This window comes from Vitis vinifera, chromosome 3 (genome assembly GCF_030704535.1).
Source record: "Vitis vinifera cultivar Pinot Noir 40024 chromosome 3, ASM3070453v1".
In the NCBI taxonomy this organism is placed as follows: Eukaryota; Viridiplantae; Streptophyta; class Magnoliopsida; order Vitales; family Vitaceae; genus Vitis; species Vitis vinifera.
Genome location: NC_081807.1, coordinates 19,379,036 through 19,400,988, shown reverse-complemented (window position 1 = coordinate 19,400,988; position 21,953 = coordinate 19,379,036). Strand labels below are relative to the sequence as shown.

The window sequence follows — 21,953 nt, the reverse complement described above, 5'->3', positions numbered from 1 at the left end:
TAAATGCTTAGTATCCTTTCAAGGTTAAGAGACCATACAATATAGTAGCATGGTGAGATCATAATGTTAGGAAGTGTCCCAAATTCCTAATTAGTATAGATTCTTTTTTTGTAAGGAATATTATATAGAATATTTCTAGGTTGATATATTATTGTAATATTAGACTTCTTTATAGAATAAGGAAGGTTGTTAGAGTTATCTCTATAAATATTCTAGGTCATGAGGGGAAAAAGTTGAGATGGAAATGGGCTTGTAAAGACTATACAAGGTGGATAGAGATGTGAGGAAGAACGGGAGGTACCCGGTGGAGCGAGAGGGCTCATAGTAAGGTATGGATACAAGGAGTGGGGAAACATGGGATGTTTCAGGAACCCAATAGTTGTACCTAGTTCTATCCTCTATAATATTCTGTATTGTATAGTGGAATCATTCTCTTTCATCCGTGGACGTAGGCATGGTTGGCCAAACCATGTTAAAACCTCATGTACCGTATGTGTGATTGTTTTATCTTTGTGTTCTTGAACTAACATTGTTGGCATCAAAGCTTTCGCTGGCACTACACATAACTACCCAATAGCTAATGTCATAACTCATCATAGGTCTTGTCTAACATGTAACCATACACACTATTGCACTTACAATGAGAATTAACCCTATCCAAATGACTAAGACTACTCGTCCCTCCAATTGAAGCTAGTGCACTATAACTTCAAATGGATTGCTTAATTCCATGAATTAGCTATGAACTAATCATTTACTTGCAAGGAGTCTATGACTTAAATCTTCCATGTAATTCCTAAAACATTCAAGTCATGTACAATGAAAAAGATGTCAGGTTAGAATGCTTATAAGGTATAATGCAAGAAATAAATTAGGAATCAAGAATCTTATTAATAAATAATTGTTAGGAAATTTAGGCTAATCCAACCTATGGTAATCACCCTAGAGGGGGAGGGGGTAAATAGGGTGATGGTCTCCTTTTCACAAATTTAAACTATGCAAAAATAAGAGACAATTATATGCAAGTATATAATAAACAAAATAAATACAATTGCATATAATCTAAAAGAGTTAGGGAAGAGAGAGTGCAAACACGAGAGTTTATAGTGGTTCGACACTTCCTTGCCTACGTCCACTCTCCTCAACCTCCTAACCGAGTGAGGGTTCCACTATCTTGAAGCTTCAACCAAGCTTCCAATCTCTTTACAATTGGATTATGGTTCCAATTCACCCTCTTGGACTTTTGGCTCCAAGCACCCTTTACACTTCTCAAGAGTTATCCCACTCTTGACCAACCTTTCAAGTGATACCCCTCACTTGAGAAAATTCCTTTCAAAGATTTACAAATAAAATGATCTCTCAAAAATCCTAGCACAAGAACTTTAAGCTCAAATGATATAAGAGAAACTAGGATTGAATGGTGCACTAAAGATATGCAAGTTTTGGAATAATGGTGCACTCAAAAATACTCTTCCAAGGCTCAAATATAATCAAGAAAGATTTGGGAAGGTTTAGCTTATTAAACAATGAAGTTTGGAGCCTTTTTATAGAAGAAAAAAGTCATACTAGCCGTTGGGGGTTCGACCGGTTGAGCTAGGGGTCGACCGGTTGACTAGCCGTTAAGAAAAGTGACCGTTGGGCCTCAACTGGACCTGACGTCGACTGGACCTCAATCGGTTGAGGTTCAACCTTGACCAGGAATAGAAGGCCACTAGGAGAGAGAGAAACTTTTTGGCCTCCCTCAATCGGTCCTCGATCGGATGAGCACAACCAGTCGACCACTTAAACCGGTTGAGCCATTTTTTTGGCTCAACACTCAACCTTTTTCAACTTAAAACCTTTTAACACAAGTTTGAAAATAATTTAACACAAGGTTTTAGTTGAAAACATGAAATCATCCAATTCTCAAGATATTTAAAACAATATTACTCTTGGATGATTTTGGTGCATAAATAAAGAATGAAATGCATGAAAGTCCTAGTGCACCAACAACCTTACAAAGAGATCCTAAGAAGCTTTGGTCTTGAAAAACTCTTCTCTTTGAGGTGGTCTTCTTCTTCATGATTTCTCCTTGGCTTGATTTGTCTTTGGATTGCCACTTTGGAAGTTGTCTTGCCTAATCACACTTGAAATATGATCATTAGTTCTAAACCTTGTTTTGTTATCATCAAAATCATGATTAACCAAACCTTGGTTTCACAATCTCCCCCTTTTTTATGATGACAAAACTAAGGTTGCTAAAAAGCCCCCCCTCAATATATGCTCCTTTGAATTTAGAAAATATTCAAGTGTAGAAACTTTCAATGAGTATATTAAGGATGCTCAAAATGATATAATCAAACATAAATAGCATAAAGAGCATTTAGCAATTTGGCAAGACATTATTATTAAATATGATGCATACAAATATAACTAAAAAAGCACATAGCATCAATATGAATAGGATTGCTAAAACAATATTTGAAATATCTTCCCAAGTTAGCAACCTACCATTATTTCTCCCCCTTTTTGTCATGAACAAAAAGTTTCAATAAAGTATATAAGGGGAATCACATGTTATCAAAAAATATAATTTCTCATAAAAATGAATCTCCTCCTTTTTCATTTGAGAATAGTTTCCAAATAAAAGATTGTTCATCCTTAGAGTATTCCCCATTTAAAGCATGATTTGGAAAAATATGTGGGAGAACATATGCTTTTAAAAAGATATATAACATGCATTGAATAACACTTTTAGGGCATACAAGCATATATGATCATTTAATTTTACATAGGTATATAAAAAATCTTCTTTTAAATCCAAAACCTTGGTTTAACGAATATGCCAATTTTATCAAAGTGATACCAAAAGTTATATTATCAAAAGATATACCAAGTGTTAGCAAAGGGATACCAATTGCAAACTTAGCTTCAGAAGGGATACCATTACCAATATTATCAATGCATTTCTTCCAAGGTAAGCATATCCTCCTTTTTGCATGGATCCCTACAAAACAAATTTAGTAACCTTTGGTACCCATATCCTTTTGGGTCCTAGAGGGTTAGTCTTTCTTCCCTTTGGAATCCAAAATAATTTTGAGTTTTGAAGAACATGAGGAGATTTTCAAATATCACCAAAGTGACCTCTTTTTTCACAAAAATCGCAAATAGTTAAAGGCGAAAAAACTAGAGGTTTCCTTTTTAAAAAAAATTGATTTTTGAAAGGCTTGTAGGCTAACCTCTTTTTATCAGAAATGCAATTTTTGATTTGTCAAAATCATATCAAAAGTCTTTTGGCCATTTGAGAATTTCTAGCTCCTCATTTTCCTTTTCAAAAGGGATTTTTGTCTTCTCAATAATTTCAAAATTTTCATTATCCTCATTGAGCTCATTTAGAAGACAAGAAACCTTTTTTTTTGAGAGGGATATTTTTGGAACCAAGTTTTTCAAGATTAAAATATAATTTTTGAAGCTCATCTTGAAAATCAAAATGGTTAGAGTTGGAGTTTACCTCATCACTTTCACTTTCACTTTCTTCCTCTTCATCATCATTTGTTATAGCCATAAAGGCTATACTTTTCTCATTTTCTTCAACTCTTTGATGATTGTACAACTCTATCTCATAAGTCATGAGTGACCCAATGATTTATTCAAGTGAGAGCTTGGTGAGATCCTTCGCTTCTTGAATAGCCATCACTTTTGTTTCCCATTTCTTTGGTAGAGACCTTAAGATCTTCATGACTTTCTCTACTTCGGTGGAGGTCTTTCCCAAGGCTTCAAGTTCATTCACAATCACAAGAAACCTAGAAAACATCTCAACAATAGATTCAAAATCCTTTATAGAAAATAATTCATAATCATGCATAAGGATATTGATTTTAGACTCTTTAACTTGGTCGTTTCCCTCATAAGTGACTTCTAATAGTTTCCAAATTTCTTTAGCCGACTTACAATGCCAAATACGATTAAATTCATTTCTATCAATAGCACAATGTAAGATAAAACAGCTTTGGCATTTAATTGAACTTTCTTTCTATCAAGTACATCCCATTCATGTTTAGGTTTTGGAACCATCACTCCATTTTCTAATTTTGAAGGAATGTGGGGACCATCTTCAATGACATCCCATAAATCAAGATTAGTAGATTGGAAAAACCAAATCATTTTAGTTTTCCAATAGGGATAATCGGTTCCCGTGAAAAGTGGAGGTTGGGTGGTTGAAAACCTTTCAATGTGAGATGAGCTTGATGGATTAGCCATTACTTCTTAGACGATTAAGTCTTAAATAAGAAGCCTTGCTCTGATACCAATTGTTAGGAAATTTAGGCTAATCCAACCTATGGTAATCACCCTAGAGGGAGAGGGGGGAGGGGTAAATAGGGTGATGGTATCTTTTTCACAAATTTAAACAATGCAAAAATAAGAGACAATTATATGCAAAACAAAATAAAGACAATTGCATATAATTTAAAAGAGTTAGGGAAGAGAGAGTGCAAACACGAGAGTTTATAGTGGTTCGGCACTTCCTTGCCTACGTCCACTCTCCTCAACCTCCTAACCGAGTGAGGGTTCCACTATCTTGAAGCTTCAACCAAACTTCCAATTTATTTACAATTGGATTATGGTTCCAATTCACCCTCTTGGACTTTTGGCTCCAAGCACCCTTTACACTTCTTCAAGAGATATCCCACTCTTGAACAACCTCTCAAGTGATACCCCTCACTTGAGAAAATTCCTCTCAAAGATAAAACGATCTCTCAAAAATCCTAGCACAAGAACTTTAAGCTCAAATGATACAAGAGAAACTAGGATTGGATGATGCACTAAAGATATGCAAGTTTTGGAATAATGGTGCACTCAAAAATACTCTTCCAAGGCTCAAATATAATCAAGAATGATTTGGGAAGGTTTTGCTCATTAAACAATGAAGTTTGGAGCCTTTTTATAGAAGAAAAAAGTCATACTAGCCATTGGGGGTTCGACCAGTCGAGCTAGGGGTCGATCGGTTGACTAGCCGTTAAGAAAAGTGACCGTTGGGCCTCAACCGGACCTCGACCGGACCTCAACCGGTTGAGGTTCAACCTTGACCGGGAAGAGAAGGCCACTGGGAGAGAGAGAAACTTTTTGGCCTCCCTCAACCGGTCCTCGACCGGACGAGCACAACCGGTCGACCGGTTGAACCGGTTGAGCCATTTTTTTGGCTCAACACTCAACCTTTTTCAACTTAAAACCTTTTAACACAAGTTTGAAAATCATTTAACATAAGGTTTTAGTTGAAAACATGAAATCATCCAATTCTTAAGATATTTAAAACAATATTACTCTTGGATGATTTTGGTGCATAAATAAAGAATGAAATGCATGAAAGTCCTAGTGCACCAACAACCTTACAAAGAGATCCTAAGAAGCTTTGGTCTTGAAAAACTCTTCTCTTTGAGGTGGTCTTCTTCTTCATGATTTCTCCTTGACTTGATTTGTCTTTGGATTGCCACTTTGGAAGTTTTCTTGCCTAATCACACTTGAAATATGATCATTAGTTCTAAACCTTGTTTTGTTATCATCAAAATCATGATTAACCAAACCTTGGTTTCACAATAATAAATCCAACATTTTTACATCATGTCATGTCTTTATGGGCTCTATCCTAACAACTATATCTCAAACAAAGTTAAGATGTGTCCTTTCCACTTAGCCATTTTGTTGAGAGTTGCGAAGAGTATCAAGGATAGAGTTGAGACATACCTTTGATTTTTATGAAAGCACAAAACAATAGTTATAAGATCTCTCTTCTAATTCTTTGAATTGAAAAATCATTAAAAGTACTTCTCTCATTTCGTAAAATGGTTAAAAAAAATATTCTATACAAAAGGCAATAGAGAAGTTTCAAGTTATAGATTTCCTTTTGAGGGTAAAATTACTATATGATATTTCTAGCAGAATTTGAAGTCTTTGGAGCCCTTAACCAAACAGTTTATCCTTTATTTTTGGATGAAATCCTATGTTTTTTTTTTACATAAATCCAAAAGACTAAAACATTTAGCTGGAAAAAACCTATTGTCAAAAGTAATTAGTGGAAATTCATTAAATTCCAAAATTATGAAATGATCCAAACTCTTATAAGGTTTGGGTGTTATATGGTTTAATGTGCCTTTTTCATTATCTAGTTAAGATTCTTAGAAGTCTTTCATTTAATTAATTTCTTCTTTAAGAGGTAATATTCATACTTTGAATTAAATTGTATTTTTATTTTATTTTCCTTTCAGGTGATTGGTTTTTCTATCTTATTATCATGGGCTAGGTAGTTGGCAATCTTATGACAAATCTTCTAGCTCAATATCTTTAAATCTTCTTCTAATATGCTTATCTTTAATAATAAGAAGAATGGTTCTTTAATCGTCTTGAAATATGCTAGAAGTAATGGTAAGTAGTTTTGGGAGTATGAATGGTTAAAAATTTGGGAAACAAATAAACCAAATTTTCATTTGTAATTGCTTTTGATTCAAACTTGTTTGGAAACTCAAATTTGGTAAGGATGAAATAAGCTCAAATTAATTGAGGTCTATAATTGATCCAATCTTTAGGCAATCAATCTCTAGTAGTAATTGGGAGGAACCATTTAGTTATATATATACACACACACACACACGATTGTGAGGAGGTCATTATATATTGTATCAAAGTCGATCATTGATCCTAGTATAGAAGTAGTTTTTGTTTGGCCTTGTAAGGGGTGTTTGTTTATTTAGTCTCTCAATCCAATGGGACATAATGAGAACATTACATATGTATCAAGGGTGATTGCGATATTTTATATCGCATAAAGGAAAAAGTTTCTAACATTAGACATATATGAGCTACTTTTAACCAAGTAAACATGTTTTAAAGCCGTGAGAGCCCATTGGACCTAAAGTGGATAATATTTATATGATTGAGAGTAGATAATTACAAATTGTATTAGAGTCGATCCCCAACCTAGTGTGAGAGTTTGTTTGTTTGGCCCTACAAGGGATTTTCGTCTATTTGACTTTTCAATCCTCTGGAAAATAATGAGGATGTTGTGTCTGTATGAGGTTGATTTTGATATCTTACATCAAATAAGAGAAAGAGTTAAAGATATTATAAATTTATGAATTCTTAACCATCTAGACATATTTTAAAGACCTGACCTATTGGATTTAGAGTGGACTATTTCTACATGGGGGGGAGTTAGTCTTCATAAATGGTATTAGAGTTGATCTTCGACCTCAGTGTTGGAGTTTGCTTATTTGACCCACAAGAGATTTTTGTTTGTTTGGTCCCTCAATCCTATGGGACACAAATAGTAGGATGTATCTACATGGAGCGTGATTGTGATATCTCACATCAGATGAAAGAAAATTTTCCTAACACTAGATATATAGGCTACTCTTGACTATATAGATACGTTTTAAGGATGTGAAGACCTATTGAATTTAGAGCGGACAATTCTATATGAGACGAAGTGAGTCGTTATAAAGCTTAGTGAGAAAATCCATGGCTTTTTTATTTGAAAATTAGGTTTATTTAAGTGATTTTCTCACTAAAAGGAGTTTCATTAATTGTTGGCAGTAAAACCAAAAATTCTCCTTGACTAGGTATTAAAGGGTGCCCCATATTTTGCTTAGGTACTAAATGCAAGTTGAAAGTGAATCTCAAAGATGGACTACACCTAGAAAGGGGGAGGGGTGTGAATAGATGTTGTGAATAGATTTTTTTTTTTTTTTTTTGTAATTTTTCATTTTCTCTTCTAACACTTTCTAACACAGGGTAAAGATCACATTCAAGCAAGAGTGCAACAACACTCCCCCAATAATTTTCAAATGCAAGCCACATGCAAATGCATTAACACTCCCCAACATAGTTCATAAGAATAATTTCTCATTGACTCAAGTTTCCAATTCTACTAAATAGCATTGCCGAAAATAAAGAAAGAAACTATCCATGATATTCAAATAAAATCACATCTATATTAGCTAATTGTTATTCCCTTCAACTATATCCACAAGTATAAAATGAAAAATTAAATTTGAACATTCATAAAAAAGGAGAATAAGAGAAAGAAAGATAGTGACACCAAAATTTACGTGGAAAAGCTTCGAAGAGATAAAAAAACCATAGACCTACAATCGATCAAAGATTCCAATATGAAGAATAGACAATGTATACAAGGTTTTACCTAAGTTCTCCAATCCTTCATGGACTACTTGACCAACACCTTTACACTTTAACTACATACCTTCATCTTCCAGAATGTACTCGACATTGTGACCAAGCTTGATCTTGACCTCCTCTTGAAGCTCACTCAAGAAGAAAAACATGTTTTTACCCAAACCAATAGTTTTAAAATTAAAATATGAATGAAGGAATCAACCCATACATATTTTTTTTTTCTCAAGAAAATCCGTAAAAACCAATTTGGAACATAGTAGGAAAGTTAGATTTTCTTGACAACCAAACACCCCAAATTAGGAAAGGAAGGAGATAACCAAAGGGGAAACGACTATAGTGTCTCCACTCTTCAGGAAGCAATTTTTTTGCTATTTATGTGAAAGGAAACCCTTGATCCAACATATGACATTAAATTTAGAAATTACAACCTAAATTGATCCAACCTAGAGTTGGATCGATCTTGGAATAAGGCACGTTGAATACTTAGTAAACAAAATGCTTCTCCAATTCCCAAAACAATATTTCAAGAAAACCACAATTTGAAAACAATGTTGATTCAATTTCATCAAATTCCAACCTCAGTTGCATACCTTGATTCGTTAGCAAATTCAACAACTTGCTCATGTTTAATTAGGCAAGTAGTTCAATGAGGATTTGAAGAAACTAAGTTAGGGACACTTAAGAATTTTGTCCAAAATTGCCAACCTAACCAAACACTCGTACAAATGTTGGCCATAAGAAGATGGTGTGAAGCTGAGGAACAAAGTGCACTAGACAAGTTGTCTTTGGGTGGATTAAAGTATTCAGACTAGTTAAATTGATCATTGTATTCAATTAATCTTAATGAGTGTGGATATCTTGTAATTATCTCAATCTTTTTGGAGTTTTTCCATGTAAAAAAATCTCCATTCTCTCAACTGGCTCAGTCTCTTTTTTCCAGTTATGTCAATCGCATACATCCTTGAATCTCTTGACAGGGATTATGGATTGAATTGGTTTATCCGTAACAAACTTCTCGCTGTTTCAATTGGGAAAGTATTGGAGATATAAGTTTTCTTTTTTATATGTAATTACTTTGTTTGTCAAGGATGACTAGATATTATATCATATTGGATGTGATTGAATTGAAATCTCCCTTTGCCTTGCTTGTTAAGAATATGATGCAAAATGATGCCGGAGAACATTGTGTGGATCATTCTACATCTGCAGTGCATAGAATTCCTTTGTGCTTGTAATATATTTTTGGTGTTGAGATTTCTACATGTATTCAACTTTTTCTAGGATTATTCTATTCTGTTTTTGATTCACACCTCTTGTCCCCCTCTAGGTCTTGAGATGAGAACTTCTTTTCAGAAACCATAGAGTAGGGCTAGGTTAAAGACAGAAACTAGCCTAATGAGAGAGTAGAGAAGGGAAAAAACAAAAAAAAAAAAGGAAAAGAAGGAAGAGGAGCAGGAGAATATGTGGGGAAGGGCTATGCCCAATAAAAAAAGGAAAAAGAGAGTAGTTGTGCCTGGGAAAGGACCAGGAAGGTGAAAGGCCACTTCTCACGCGTTGTCGCAGCTCACGTAAGCTTGGTCTATCTATTACCAACTCCACCTTCTTTCTCTGCCTTTTTCCTTCTATATAGGCTATTGTCTTCAATCACTCTTCCACACAATCTAAATTCCATCTTCTTCTCTATAGCTGCTTCTCTCTCTTTCTTTTCTTTCTGAAGTTTCAGAGGATTAAGCTTTCTCCAAACATGAGTAACTCCTATCAACACCAACCTCCTGGTAACTTTACTTTCAGTCTTCCACCTATTTTTCCAAGCTGCATTTGATTGCTTGGAAATGGTAACTTAGACCTTGAGTCTCCAATTTCTCATGAACTCACAGTACTTTATTTGCTTTTCTATCTACCGCAGTGTATCCACCACCACCTGCCGCAGCATACCCGGGAGGACCTCATGTGGCTCCACCTTCAGCCGATTATCCCATGAAAGATGGTCATGGCTACCCTCAAAATCCTGCTTCAGTAGAATCAAAGGCCAAGGGTGATGGATTCTGGAGAGGATGGTACGTGAAAAGCTTTATGTTCTCTTCGTTTTGTGTATATATTATTTCCAATTGCTTATCTACAGACACAAAATTATTATTATTATTATTATTTTTAAAGGTTACAACTACGTTATTGGGTTTCTTCCAAAAATTCCTTGGTGTCGTTTTAGATTTTATGATCATATGTGAGTATGTAGAAATGGAGAGGACTGATGCATTTGATTTTCGATTTGTAGTTGTGCTGGCATGTGTTGCTGCTGCCTTTTGGATGCTTGCTTCTGAGGATTCGGAGAAAGAGTGTTTAATTTGTTGTATGGAAAAATAAAATATGTGATTTGATTGTATGCTCGTATGCTTTTATATCTAATATTATTATTATTATTATTAGTTACTTGGTTTGATTCTTTTGTATCATGAACATCATTTATCGATTTCTATTTTTTTCTTTTTTTGTTTTCAACCATTTCTGACATGAGCCAATTATGCCTGAAAATGCAAAACTTTGTTGGCATCCAAACAGATGTTAAACTAATAACTCGTTTGATAGTAATTTTAGAAAATACTTCAAATATTTTTAAAGTTAGAAATTTTTATTATTCAAGTGTTAAAAAGTTTAGAAACGTTGTCTAAAATTAGTACTAAATACACTTTAATAATTGTATGATGGGAGAGACAATGATTTCCATTTTGATACTTGGCTAATCACATATCATACCAGAAAGTTATTGTTATTTTCAAGTCTTAAAGGTCTTTTGTAATGACACTCTTTTGAACACTTAAAACTAAAATGCATTTAATGATAAATAACTTTAAAAATAAATTTTTAAAAATGTTTTAATACCAATCTATTAAAAAAAAAAAGAAGTAACTTTTACTACAGAAGGTCCAAAAAGCCAATTACACACTTAATGAAATTTTCTAAATAAATTTAAATAGAAATATGATAATCTTAATTTAGGAACTAAACTATCAAGATTGAGAATGATGAATATGTACGTATTCCTGCTTATTAATCCAAAAATTTAATTTTTTTAAGCAACTTCTAATTTCATTAATTAATTAAAGAGAATTTAGGAATTTGAGTGGTAGAAAAATCCAATTATATCACAAGACCCACAATATATGTGTAAAATCGCCTATAAAGTCTCATAGAAATCTCGTAAATGTTAAAATCATGGTCCAATGGAACTATAAACAAATCCATTAAATATGAAAAGTAAGTACATAGGTTTATTTAAGCTTCCATGCTACCTTTTTTCAAGAGGCTTATATTGACCAACACCTATACTTTGTTTTCACACGCTACATAGCATTTAATGTTCTTTAACAAATACTTAAATTCTTTTGAGATTAATTGATCAACCATCAAGAACTCTACTTGGAATATGAGTTTAGTTTTTAAGAATCATTGGTAGGATAATGACGATCTCATATTGGGACATATAAAAAACTTTCAACACAATTATAAACATATTTATATTTATGATAAGAACCAATGTTTTTAAAATTGAACCAATAACGAACCATAAAAGTTATTAGTTCATAATTCAGTGATGGGATTAGTGATTGAACCGCGATTAAATCAGTGACATCATAAATGTATAATTTATATTTTATTAAAATAAAATATAATTTTAAAAAATTATAAATATAAATAAAATAAAAAATCAATAATATTTATTTATTTTTATCTTTTATATAAATATATTAATATTTTAAAGTTTATTAAATAAAACATATATAATATTACATATTGAAAATTGAAGTGTATTATGTCATTAATTATATATATATCCTATTATCTTATAAGTTTAAAAAAATATTTGGTATTTGAGATGATTTTATTATGTTTTTTAGAACTCTCGCACAAACAAATGAATAACATATATAAATGCTGATTGTTTTTTAAATTAGTTAGTTTTGTACGTCTTGTCCCACATTGGAAAGGCAAGAGCATAAAAAATGCCTTTAAAACCCTCATTCAGCTGCATCACAACCGGCCATTGGGCCATGGAGGGTTGGGTCGTGAAGGGTGCTAGGCCCATTGGTAAATGAGGCCTGTTTTTGACGGGAAAAAAATTTAAAAACCCAAAGAGCTAGATGAACCGAATCGCCCCATTTCTGTCCAATTCGACGGTTCAATCTTTTGGTTCAATGCCGATCCAAAACCCCTTTCAACTCAAAACCCTAATGATCAGTTAGGTTTAGCAACACTTTTTAAAATGATCCTAAAAAATTAGTAATGCAACAATTTACATAATATTCTCCATATTTTCAATTATTACTTAGGACATTATATGCAAGATATTTGAAAATACCTAAATATTGTTTGGTAAAACTTAATACTTATTCCTTAATAACTTAAGTTGACTTTAAATTAAATTATACTTAAATTATTAACTTAAAATTTATTACTTTATTCTTACTTCAAGTATTAAGGTTATTTGATAAAATTAACTTAAAATTTATTTTAAATCATTAAATTAACATATTTATTCTCATAAATTATAACTAGGGTAAAAGAGGTTGAGTAACAATGGAGGTCATGACGTAACAAAAAAAATCATGAAGGTAATTAGAGCAAATAAGAATAAAAAGGTAAAATGAAGATGTAGACTTAAGAATATATTAATTATTTTTTCTTATTACTTAAAATTGTTTTTTACTATAAGTCATACCATTAAGTTATTTTATCAAATATACTTAATTTACTTAATGACTTAAATTAAGTTATTAAGTTACTTTAAATTATTAAGTTGGTTTATCAAACATCCATTTAGATTTTTTCTTAAAAACAACTTATTTTTAGAACAAAATTTCAAAAATACTCTTTTTTATCTAAAGTTTGTCAAACGTGTTTTCTAAATTTAAAAACGCTTTTTAAGAATAGTTTCTAAATAGAGCCATGATTTTTTTTTTTAGAATTTAAAAATAAATATAAAATATAGAAAAATTTGTCTCAAGCAATTGAGGGCTCTCAACAGGAGCAACAATAGTAATATAAACCTTACAATACTTTTAAACAAAGTTTCAAAGCTACAAATTATACAAACAATCATTCTAACCAAGCATTCTTCTACCCATAACCTGAATTTGATTTTCGCTATTAACTTCTCTCTCGTTGGCTTCTTTCTTAAAGTTTAAGAGGATTAAGCTTTGTTCAAACATGATATATTAAACATGACTTAAGTTGCTCAGAAATGGATTCTTAGGAGGAAATTCTCCAATTTCAAATGACTTCACAGTTTGAAATTGCTTTGGTATTATCTATGAATTGAAGTTAAGACAACTCAATTTTGTTGTCTGTTGCTTACCATCATGCTATTTTGAAATAGAAGACGAATGGCTCAAGTTCCATTAATTTCGTAAAAATTATTTGTTGGAAACTTGGAAGTACTGAGTGGTTAATTGCCACAACAGCAGCTGCGGATTGAGGAAGTGCATCAAGGAGGGGCAAATTTAATGACTATAAATCAAACAAATAAAAAATTTAGACTAAAAATTATATATATAAAACTTTTTTTTTTTCTTGGAAATTTTAAATTATAATTTGGTTATTAATCAATGAACCATTTAAATATACTTAGAAAAGGTTAAACATGTTAAACAAATATTTAATATCTGTAACATAACTTTTTTTTAAAAATATTTTTCATATTAAAAGTGTTTTCTAGAATTACTGGCAACCGGACTCTTAATTTAAAACCCTCCCAAAAAAAAAAAAAAAAGGAAAAATGTAAAATAAACCCTCCAAAAATTATTCAAATGTTAGGCATTAATTCTTAGTAGTATATAATTAAGTCAAAGATAACACCCTAAGTAATCAAAAGACATTATCCAATACTACTTTTAGCCTAAACACATAAATTTATAAATACTTTGGAATCATATGATGAAAAATGGAAAAGAATTTGTAAATGGGGAACATGAAGACAGAATCTTCAATTTGAATCCAACTATTTGATGTAACATCCTCATCTGACTACTCTGTCTTGTCAGATTGTATAATCCCTCCGCCAGGTTTGATATTCAAGCTCATATATATATATATGTTGGACCTCTTTATTTGAGCACAATCCCCACACAAATCATATGGCAAATATGATTCAAATAAATTCTAAATACATCCATAACACAAGATTGTTTATACAAGAATCCCATACCGGTACAATCAATTCATTAATATATCAAATTTGATACCATGTTAGAATATAATATAAGTTAAAAAAATTCCTGACAAGTATTTCATCTCCAACTTATTGCATCAAATAGAAAGTAAGTAGACTTTAAAATTCCCAAACTTCAAGTGTTCTTTATTACGTCTTGTGGATATGAATCTGGAAAATAAAGCTTGGGGTTAGTTTTGAATAGACTTCAAGTATCCTAAATAGACTATTCTCATTCCCAACAATTGCATACGTATGTAAACTCGTGCATATTTTCAAATATAGGAAATTATAAAGAAAAAATTCCCATGCCCTACAATTGCTTATGAATATAAACTCATTCATATTTTCAAAAATTATTAAATAGGTGAGAAGGAAATTTTTATTTTTTATGTTACAGTATTTAATAATATTTTGTTATTGAACTCTAAGAGATTGTATAAAAGAGATTACATAAAAAAACCATGTATTCAATAAATCTAGATTGCTTAGTGTATATATTCCTCACTCAATGGTAAAATTTTCTAGCAATTTTAGAGAAATCTCAAAACAATATGCATAAGAGAGGGATACGGATGGCAATAGGGCAGGTTTGAGGCAAGTCACTCTCATTGCAACCTTGTCTCATTTAATCCATGCTCATCCCACCCCAAAAAATAATTTTTTTTTTATTTTTAATTTTTAAAATTTTTTTTATGTTTTAAATTTTAGTAAAAATAAATATAATTTATAAATAAAAAATATTATTAATATTTATAATTTAATTTTTTTGAAAAGTAATACTTTATTTATATTAAAAAATGAAAAAAGAAACTAAAATAATTTTTTATTAAAGTTATATATAATTGAGGCGGGGTGGGGTGGGTCACGACAAAGTCATACCCAAACTTGTCTCAGGTTTCTAAGAACTTCTCAAACCCGTCCTAAACCCGTTTATATTTATCCCAAACCCTTTCCATTAGGGGCGGGTGAATATTCGAAAAAGCCCGCCCCATTGTCATTCCTATTTTAGGATCCTTAAAATCACTAAACCCCTAAGTTGTATTCCTTAGGGATTTAGCCTAGGTTACAATTTTACCCAAACACAAAAATGAAATCATTTTTTTTACAATAAAAACCATACATATCAAATTATATATAGGTTCACCTTATTGAAGTAATTTAAGAAAAAAAAAAAAACATAGAATAATAACTAAATTTTATGGATGTAAAACAAAAAATATGAAAGAAGGAAAAACATACCTCCTTATTTCACAAATCTCTCCTATGTCAGTTCAGCTTTACAATCTCCCTTGTTCCTCTATTCATTCTACAAGAAGATGTCAAGAGTGAATTCCAAAAACAAAAAAGATGTACTTCTACTAGAAGAAATTAGGATACCTCGGCCTTTTTGGCCACGTTGTTTTAGTTTTTCTAAAATCAGCTCTAAAAATATAATCTTTGACAACATTTTTTTGAAAATAGTTGTCAATTGTTTCCAAAATAAAAATCTTATTAAGAACTCAATATAAAACTAGCTTCACCTATTACCTATCAAGTTATTATACACTTACACATAATGCAAAAGTTTCTTAAACTTCTCCAATTTTTCATTTGTTACATAAAACACTCTTAACAAAAAAAAAATTGAAAACAATTATCAAACAAACCCTTATAAAGATTGATTTTTGCTTTCTTATTTTCAATAAATTTGTATACTATAAAATAAACTTTTACCATAATAGGAGAAACAAGACGAGATTTATCTGATATGAGCTTATTTGTGCTTCCCTCCACAGCTTTGTTCACCACTTGATCATTATCTTTACTCCAAAACAACCAAGAAAGGACATAGTTAGGCTTTTTTCAGTAGAAAATAATACTAGTAGAACTAAAATATGCAAAATCTACCTCCTTGTTTCACAAGTCCCTTGGATTCTTCAACTTTGCTATCTGCTTTGGTCTCTTCCTTGCGCTAGAAAGAATAATCCAAGAGCCAAAACTTAAGAAATGTTCTCTCTTTTCTTTTTCTTTGAACCCTATAAAAAAACATTAATAGAGAGTAGAATCCTACCACAATAGTAGATGTAAGATTTGGTTCATTCGTCAATTCCTTGCTGGTGCTTGGGTTTTCACCCTCAACTTTGTTTGGCACTTGATCGTTATCTTTACTCCAAACAACCAAGAAAGAACACTAGTTAGCTTTTTTTCAGTAGAAAATAATACTAGTAGAACTAAAATATGGAAAATCTACCTCCTTGTTTCATAGGTCCCTTGGATTCTTGAACTTTTGTATCTGCTTTGGTCTCTTCCTTAGCCTAGAAAGAATAATCCAAGAGCCCAAACTTAAGTAATGTTCTCTCTTTTCCTTTTTTTTGAACCCCATAAAAAGCATTAATAGAGAGCAGAATCTTATCACACTAGTAGATGTAGGATTTGGTTCATTTTTTAATACCTTGCTGGAGTTTGCTTTTTCACCCTCAACTTTGTTGGGAACTTGATCATTATCTTTACTCCAAACAACGAAGAAAGCACACTAGTTAGGTGTTTTTCAATAGAAAATAATACTAGTGGAACTAAAATATGGAAAATCTACCTCCTTGTTTCACAAGTGTCTTGGTTTCTTGAACTTTGGTATCTGCTTTGGTCTCTTCCTTACCCTAGAAAGAATAATCCAAGAGCCAAAACTTAAGTAATGTTCTCTCTTTTCCTTTTCTTTGAACCCTATAAAAAACATAAATAGAGAACAGAATCTTACCACACTAGTAGATGTAGGCTTTGGTTCATTTGTTGATACCTTGCTGGAGCTTGCTTTTTCATCCTCAATTTTGTTTGGCACTTGATTATTATCTAGGTTTCAGAAATCAAAGAACCAGGTACAATAATCAAATTTGTTGGTAAAACAAAGCTCCTTAGAAAAAAGAATAAGAACCGCCTACCTCCTTTCACAGGTTCCCTAGATTTTTCTGTTGTCATTTCTTCTTCCTCCTCCTTTCCACTGTTTTGTTCTAAAAGAAATATACAAGAACAAAATTAATATGAATGCTAAGGTCTTATTTCATGGTTTCTTTCATGTTCCACACTGGTAGAGATGATCATACCGAAGCATGTGCTACATGATCTGATCCATCTGATACAACCTTGCTTGGTTTCGCTTTCTGGAGTTACAGCATTGCTCAACACTTTGTCATCATCTTAGTGCCAATAAAAATAAAATAAAATAAAAAATAATAGTTTGTTCAGAAGAATGCAAAACTCCTAAATCAACACAACAGAAGGAAAAATATATATAAAAAGCCTTGCAACCTTGTTTCAGAATTTGGCTAGATTCTTGGATATGGCTCGCTTTCATCTCCCCGATCATCTTCTCCTCACCCTGAAAGAAAAAACCAAATGAGAAACTAGAATTTGTAAGCTTAAGGTTTTTGTTCCCGCTGTTTCTAATTCTTTTCTTAATAGAACAGTTGAAAAAAGCGAAAAAACAAAAACAAAAAAGGAAAAAAAACCTGAATTGGAGTATCTTGTTTTGTCTCATTAGCTTTGTTTTCTCCACTCTTTTCATCTTCTTCATAAGATTCTTTTCCCCAAACTTCGTCCCCTTTCAAGGTATTTATTTTCTCAAAATATTTCAGATCAGGAAAATCTTTCAACAATATTTTATCGTCCGTCTGGAAGGCGTTCAGATATTTCAGACGTAGAATCTTGACCTTCCACTTCTGATTTGTTTCTGTAGCCAAACCATCGAGTTTCCCTCCTCTGATATATAAACTTTTTAAATTGAATAAGAGGCTAGGCTTCAACCATTCTGGTTGATTTTTAAAAGGGATGCACCGAAGGTCGAGTTTCTCTAATTTTGAAGGGAATGAGAAGGACTTCCCTGCATGTCGTTCATTTTCTTCCTCGGACTGTGCAGAACCTTTTGGCTTTACTTCTGCCACTTCTTTCCATGTTATTGTTAGGACCCGAAGATTTTGAATATCTTTCAAGCTATGAAGCTCTTCTTGTTGAGCAAGATCTTGGCTTCCTATATATATGCTTAGCTTCCGTAGTTTCTTCAACTGAGAAAGATCCACCAGCTTGCCAGATCTTCTTCTTGAAGTTTCTATCACAAATCCTTTCAGCACTTGCAGAGAAAATAACTTGTCAAGACCCTTGGGCATGCTTTCGAGCAAGTAACACTCTGAGAGATCCAAGTGTGTGAGCTTCCTCAATGATGAGATATCCGGAGGCAACCTCTCCAAATTGTGACATGCCCTGAGATCAAGGATTTGGAGGAGAACAAGATCAACAACTGAAGAAGGTAGCTCAGTTATTCTTGACATTCCTCGGAGGCTGAGATACTTGAGGTGCGTCAAAGCCCCCAAGTGTTTCAAGAAATCTTGGTTTTCCACTTCGATATGATGATCTGCAGCATGCTGCCACCTCCCCAGTTGAAGAACTGAAACCCTATTCAACTTGGAAAACCACTCCTCTTTAATATCCACATATTTCTGATCTATATTGAACAAAGTTACAAAGGGCAGCTGATATTTCTGATCTCTATTGAACCAAGGTAAAGAGGTCTGCTGATCTTCCGATTCATCTGTATTTGGGGGAGTTACCGTTTGATTGATCTCCAAATCCTTTGCAAAGCATATGCGGCGTGATTGAGAAGAAACAGCAGTTGGTGCCCCTCTCCTATCCAGATCAAAGAACTCGGCCTTTTTAGCGACTGTGATCACCATACGCCGAATCCAAGGGTGCATTGTGCAGCTGTCCACGACTGGACTTTCTGGACTTTCTGGGCTTTCTGGGCTTTCTGGACTTTCTGGACTTTCTTTTTTATCCTGCTTAGCTTTCTTGTACTGCTTAGCTTTCTTGTATTTTGGATATATCAAGCCCATGTCTATCAGCTTTTGGAAGTATTCTTCTCCCATTTCCTCTGCAGTTTTCTCCTTGGTCTTCCTGACAAAGCCCTCCCCGATCCACCAGTAAATCAGTTGCCTCTTCATGATGATGGCTTTTTCTGGAAAAATTGCAAAGCATAGCAAACACATCTTCAGCGGAAGATCAAGAATAGTGTAGCTAAGCTCGAGAGTAGTCATTGCTGGGGATTCAAGAATACTCTCCTCGATGCCTAAAGCTAACCATTCATCAGACATTTTCCTCCCATCAGATTGAGCTTCTTCTTTCCGCGGTTGCGGCACTTCGTACTTATCAAGGTTGATTTCGGAAATCAAATCTTTTATGCTCCGCAAGCATTTATCGATGCCTTGTTTAGGTTCAACATCCCGGAAGCCACCACCATGCAATACAACAAATGTGAGATTTAGAAACAATTTTTTTTTGTTTAAGACTAAAATTTTGTCATTAATTATGAATTTTGCTCTTACAAAATTACTTTTTGTCACTAAAATTTGCCAATCCTGCTATATGGGGGATTTTTTTTTTTAATGAAAAAAATACATATATTTATAATGAAATTATTTGTTATTAATTTTAAATTTTCAATGATAAATAATTTTCATGAAATACACATATTTGTAATGAAATTAATTGTTACTAATTTTCAATTTCTAAATGATTTTCTCAAAAATATATTTACAATTTATAATTATTAATCTATTACAAGACTAATGTATTACAAAAAAAAGAAATTTTAAATTAGAAAATCACTCACTCTTTTGTAACAATTGCTTTATCATCAAAGCATTTATTTAATTTTAACGCCGGTGGCTAGTGACAAAAATAGTAATACTCATGTTTTATAAAAAATATTTTAATATGACAAATTATTTTTGGGTGTGCTTATATATATATGGCGAGGAACACATAAATATGTATTTCCTATTATATCATATGATAGTTAATCATAAAAAAAAAAAAAATTCAATATATATTTGATAATGAATAAATATAATCACAATAATATTTGTTATTTTGCACACATAAAATATAAAACTTAGAAAGATTTAAAGTTGATTTCTCATTCTTTTATAAATAATTTTATTTTAAAATATAATTTTTTTCTTTAGTATTTTTTAAAGATAATAATATTTGTATGTAAATAAGAATTTATAATTTTATGAAGTATGACTTGAAATCTTTAATTTTTTTTCTTAATCTTTTATTATTTCATTGATATAATTGTGAAAAATAATCCTAATTCGAGATCAGTAATTATAACGGTCAAATCAATTAAAAGTATAATATACATTTTTTAAAATTAATTCATTTGTAGATGAGATGACAAAAAGAAATGTTTTCATAGTAAAAGGTTATGATTTTGAATCACAAAAATTGCAAGTTAATACTATAATTATTAAAGGCTAAAATATCTTCCCTATGGACTTTGCGATATGTATGAGAGGTGTCATCTAGAATTTAGAAATGAACCCAAATTTTATAAAACATTTGAAAATGATGAACAATACATTTTTATTAAAAAAAAAAAAATCTTTTTGCCACAAAATTAGATTCATTATTAAAGAAACTTATTTTGTGATGAAAACTTTCATCATAAAAATTATATATAAAAAAAAATCATGACAAAATATTAGGACCTATTGACAAAATTTTGTTATTTTCTATCTTGGTGATGAACAATAAGTACTATTGTATTATTTTCATCATAAATAATTATCTTGGTGATGATTTTTTCATAAATATAATTATTCAATGAAATTTCAAGTTTTTTTTTTTGTCTTTTTTTTTTGTTTTTGCATCACCAAGAAGATTCAAAGATCATGACTTTCTAATACAATGCACTAATAGTGACAAATTATTATTTATCTATGGCAAAGACTTTCGTGGCAAAGAGTGATATTAGTTATAGTGATATGTAGCATTGAAAATACCTTGAACAATTTCAGCATCTCGCTTGCCATCATCATATACAGCATTGTCGATAGCTTGTTCAAGTTCGGCAATCTTGCTCTTCAGCTCGTCCTCAAAGTGCTTCAGTTTAGGAAACAAGTCTTTGTTTTCTTCGAACCACTTTTTTATTTCGTCATAGATAGGGTTCACAGGTTTCTTGTCGGGATCCACAGGTTTCTTGCTGACTTTATCAACAAGTTCAAGCACATGCGACACGGTTTTTTCAAGTGTTCTTCGTGTAGTCATTGTGGAGACTGAAAGACAAACCAAAGGAAGCAAGGCTGACGAAAATAGATTGAGAGTAGAAGACCAAAATAGATTGGACGAAGAAGGACAGAAACGATTTAGGAGAAAGCCAGAGGCAGGTTTTTTTTTTTTTGAAGAGGGTAATGTGATGAGATTTATAAAGATAGTAAAGCCAAAGTCACCGCTTGCAAGAAATGAAAAAGAGAAATGGAGAATGTGAGGAAGGCATAGATTCTCAGCGGGGGAGATTTATAAAGATAATAAAGGCAAAGTCACCGTTTGGAAGAAAAGAAAAAGAGAAATGGAGAATGTGAGGAAGGCATAGCTTCTAAGCCAGATGCAAGTATTCTTTTCCTCTTTCCATGCTGTGCTTGATGTGTGGGGCAAAAGTGCTTTAGAATAATATCATTCTCTGAAATTGAAAATTTGTAACCCCCATTACAATAAAATTAATTATTTTTAAATGATTTTGTTCTTTTTATTTTTTCCAAGATTCTACACT

The 21,953-nt window shown here is 32.1% G+C and overlaps 2 protein-coding genes across 3 annotated transcripts; one reads left to right on the top strand and one right to left on the bottom strand.

The window, feature by feature from the left end:
• Positions 1-9,641: 9,641 nt before the first annotated feature.
• Positions 9,642-10,592, top strand: LOC100854539 (protein CYSTEINE-RICH TRANSMEMBRANE MODULE 9). Its single transcript, XM_003631682.3, has 3 exons — positions 9,642-9,941; positions 10,073-10,223; positions 10,442-10,592. Exons 1-3 carry the CDS (start codon positions 9,911-9,913, stop codon positions 10,485-10,487), a joined length of 228 nt encoding a protein of 75 aa, XP_003631730.1. The 5' UTR covers positions 9,642-9,910; the 3' UTR covers positions 10,488-10,592.
• Positions 10,593-14,310: 3,718 nt separating this feature from the next.
• Positions 14,311-21,633, bottom strand: LOC100258171 (uncharacterized). Of its 2 annotated transcripts, none has more exons than XM_010649879.3 (14): positions 21,187-21,633; positions 17,857-19,601; positions 17,657-17,726; positions 17,452-17,508; positions 17,290-17,358; positions 17,109-17,200; positions 16,947-17,010; positions 16,806-16,858; positions 16,605-16,668; positions 16,425-16,516; positions 16,262-16,325; positions 16,088-16,173; positions 15,614-15,680; positions 14,311-14,542 (listed from the first exon to the last, which is right to left on the bottom strand). In XM_010649879.3, exons 1-13 carry the CDS (start codon positions 21,449-21,451, stop codon positions 15,672-15,674), a joined length of 2,730 nt encoding a protein of 909 aa, XP_010648181.1. In that variant the 5' UTR covers positions 21,452-21,633; the 3' UTR covers positions 14,311-14,542; positions 15,614-15,671. The 2 variants fall into 2 exon arrangements, with proteins under 2 accessions (XP_010648181.1, XP_010648180.1); XM_010649878.3 differs by having other exon boundaries at positions 17,452-17,544; positions 21,187-21,631.
• Between the last annotated feature and the right edge of the window lie 320 nt (positions 21,634-21,953).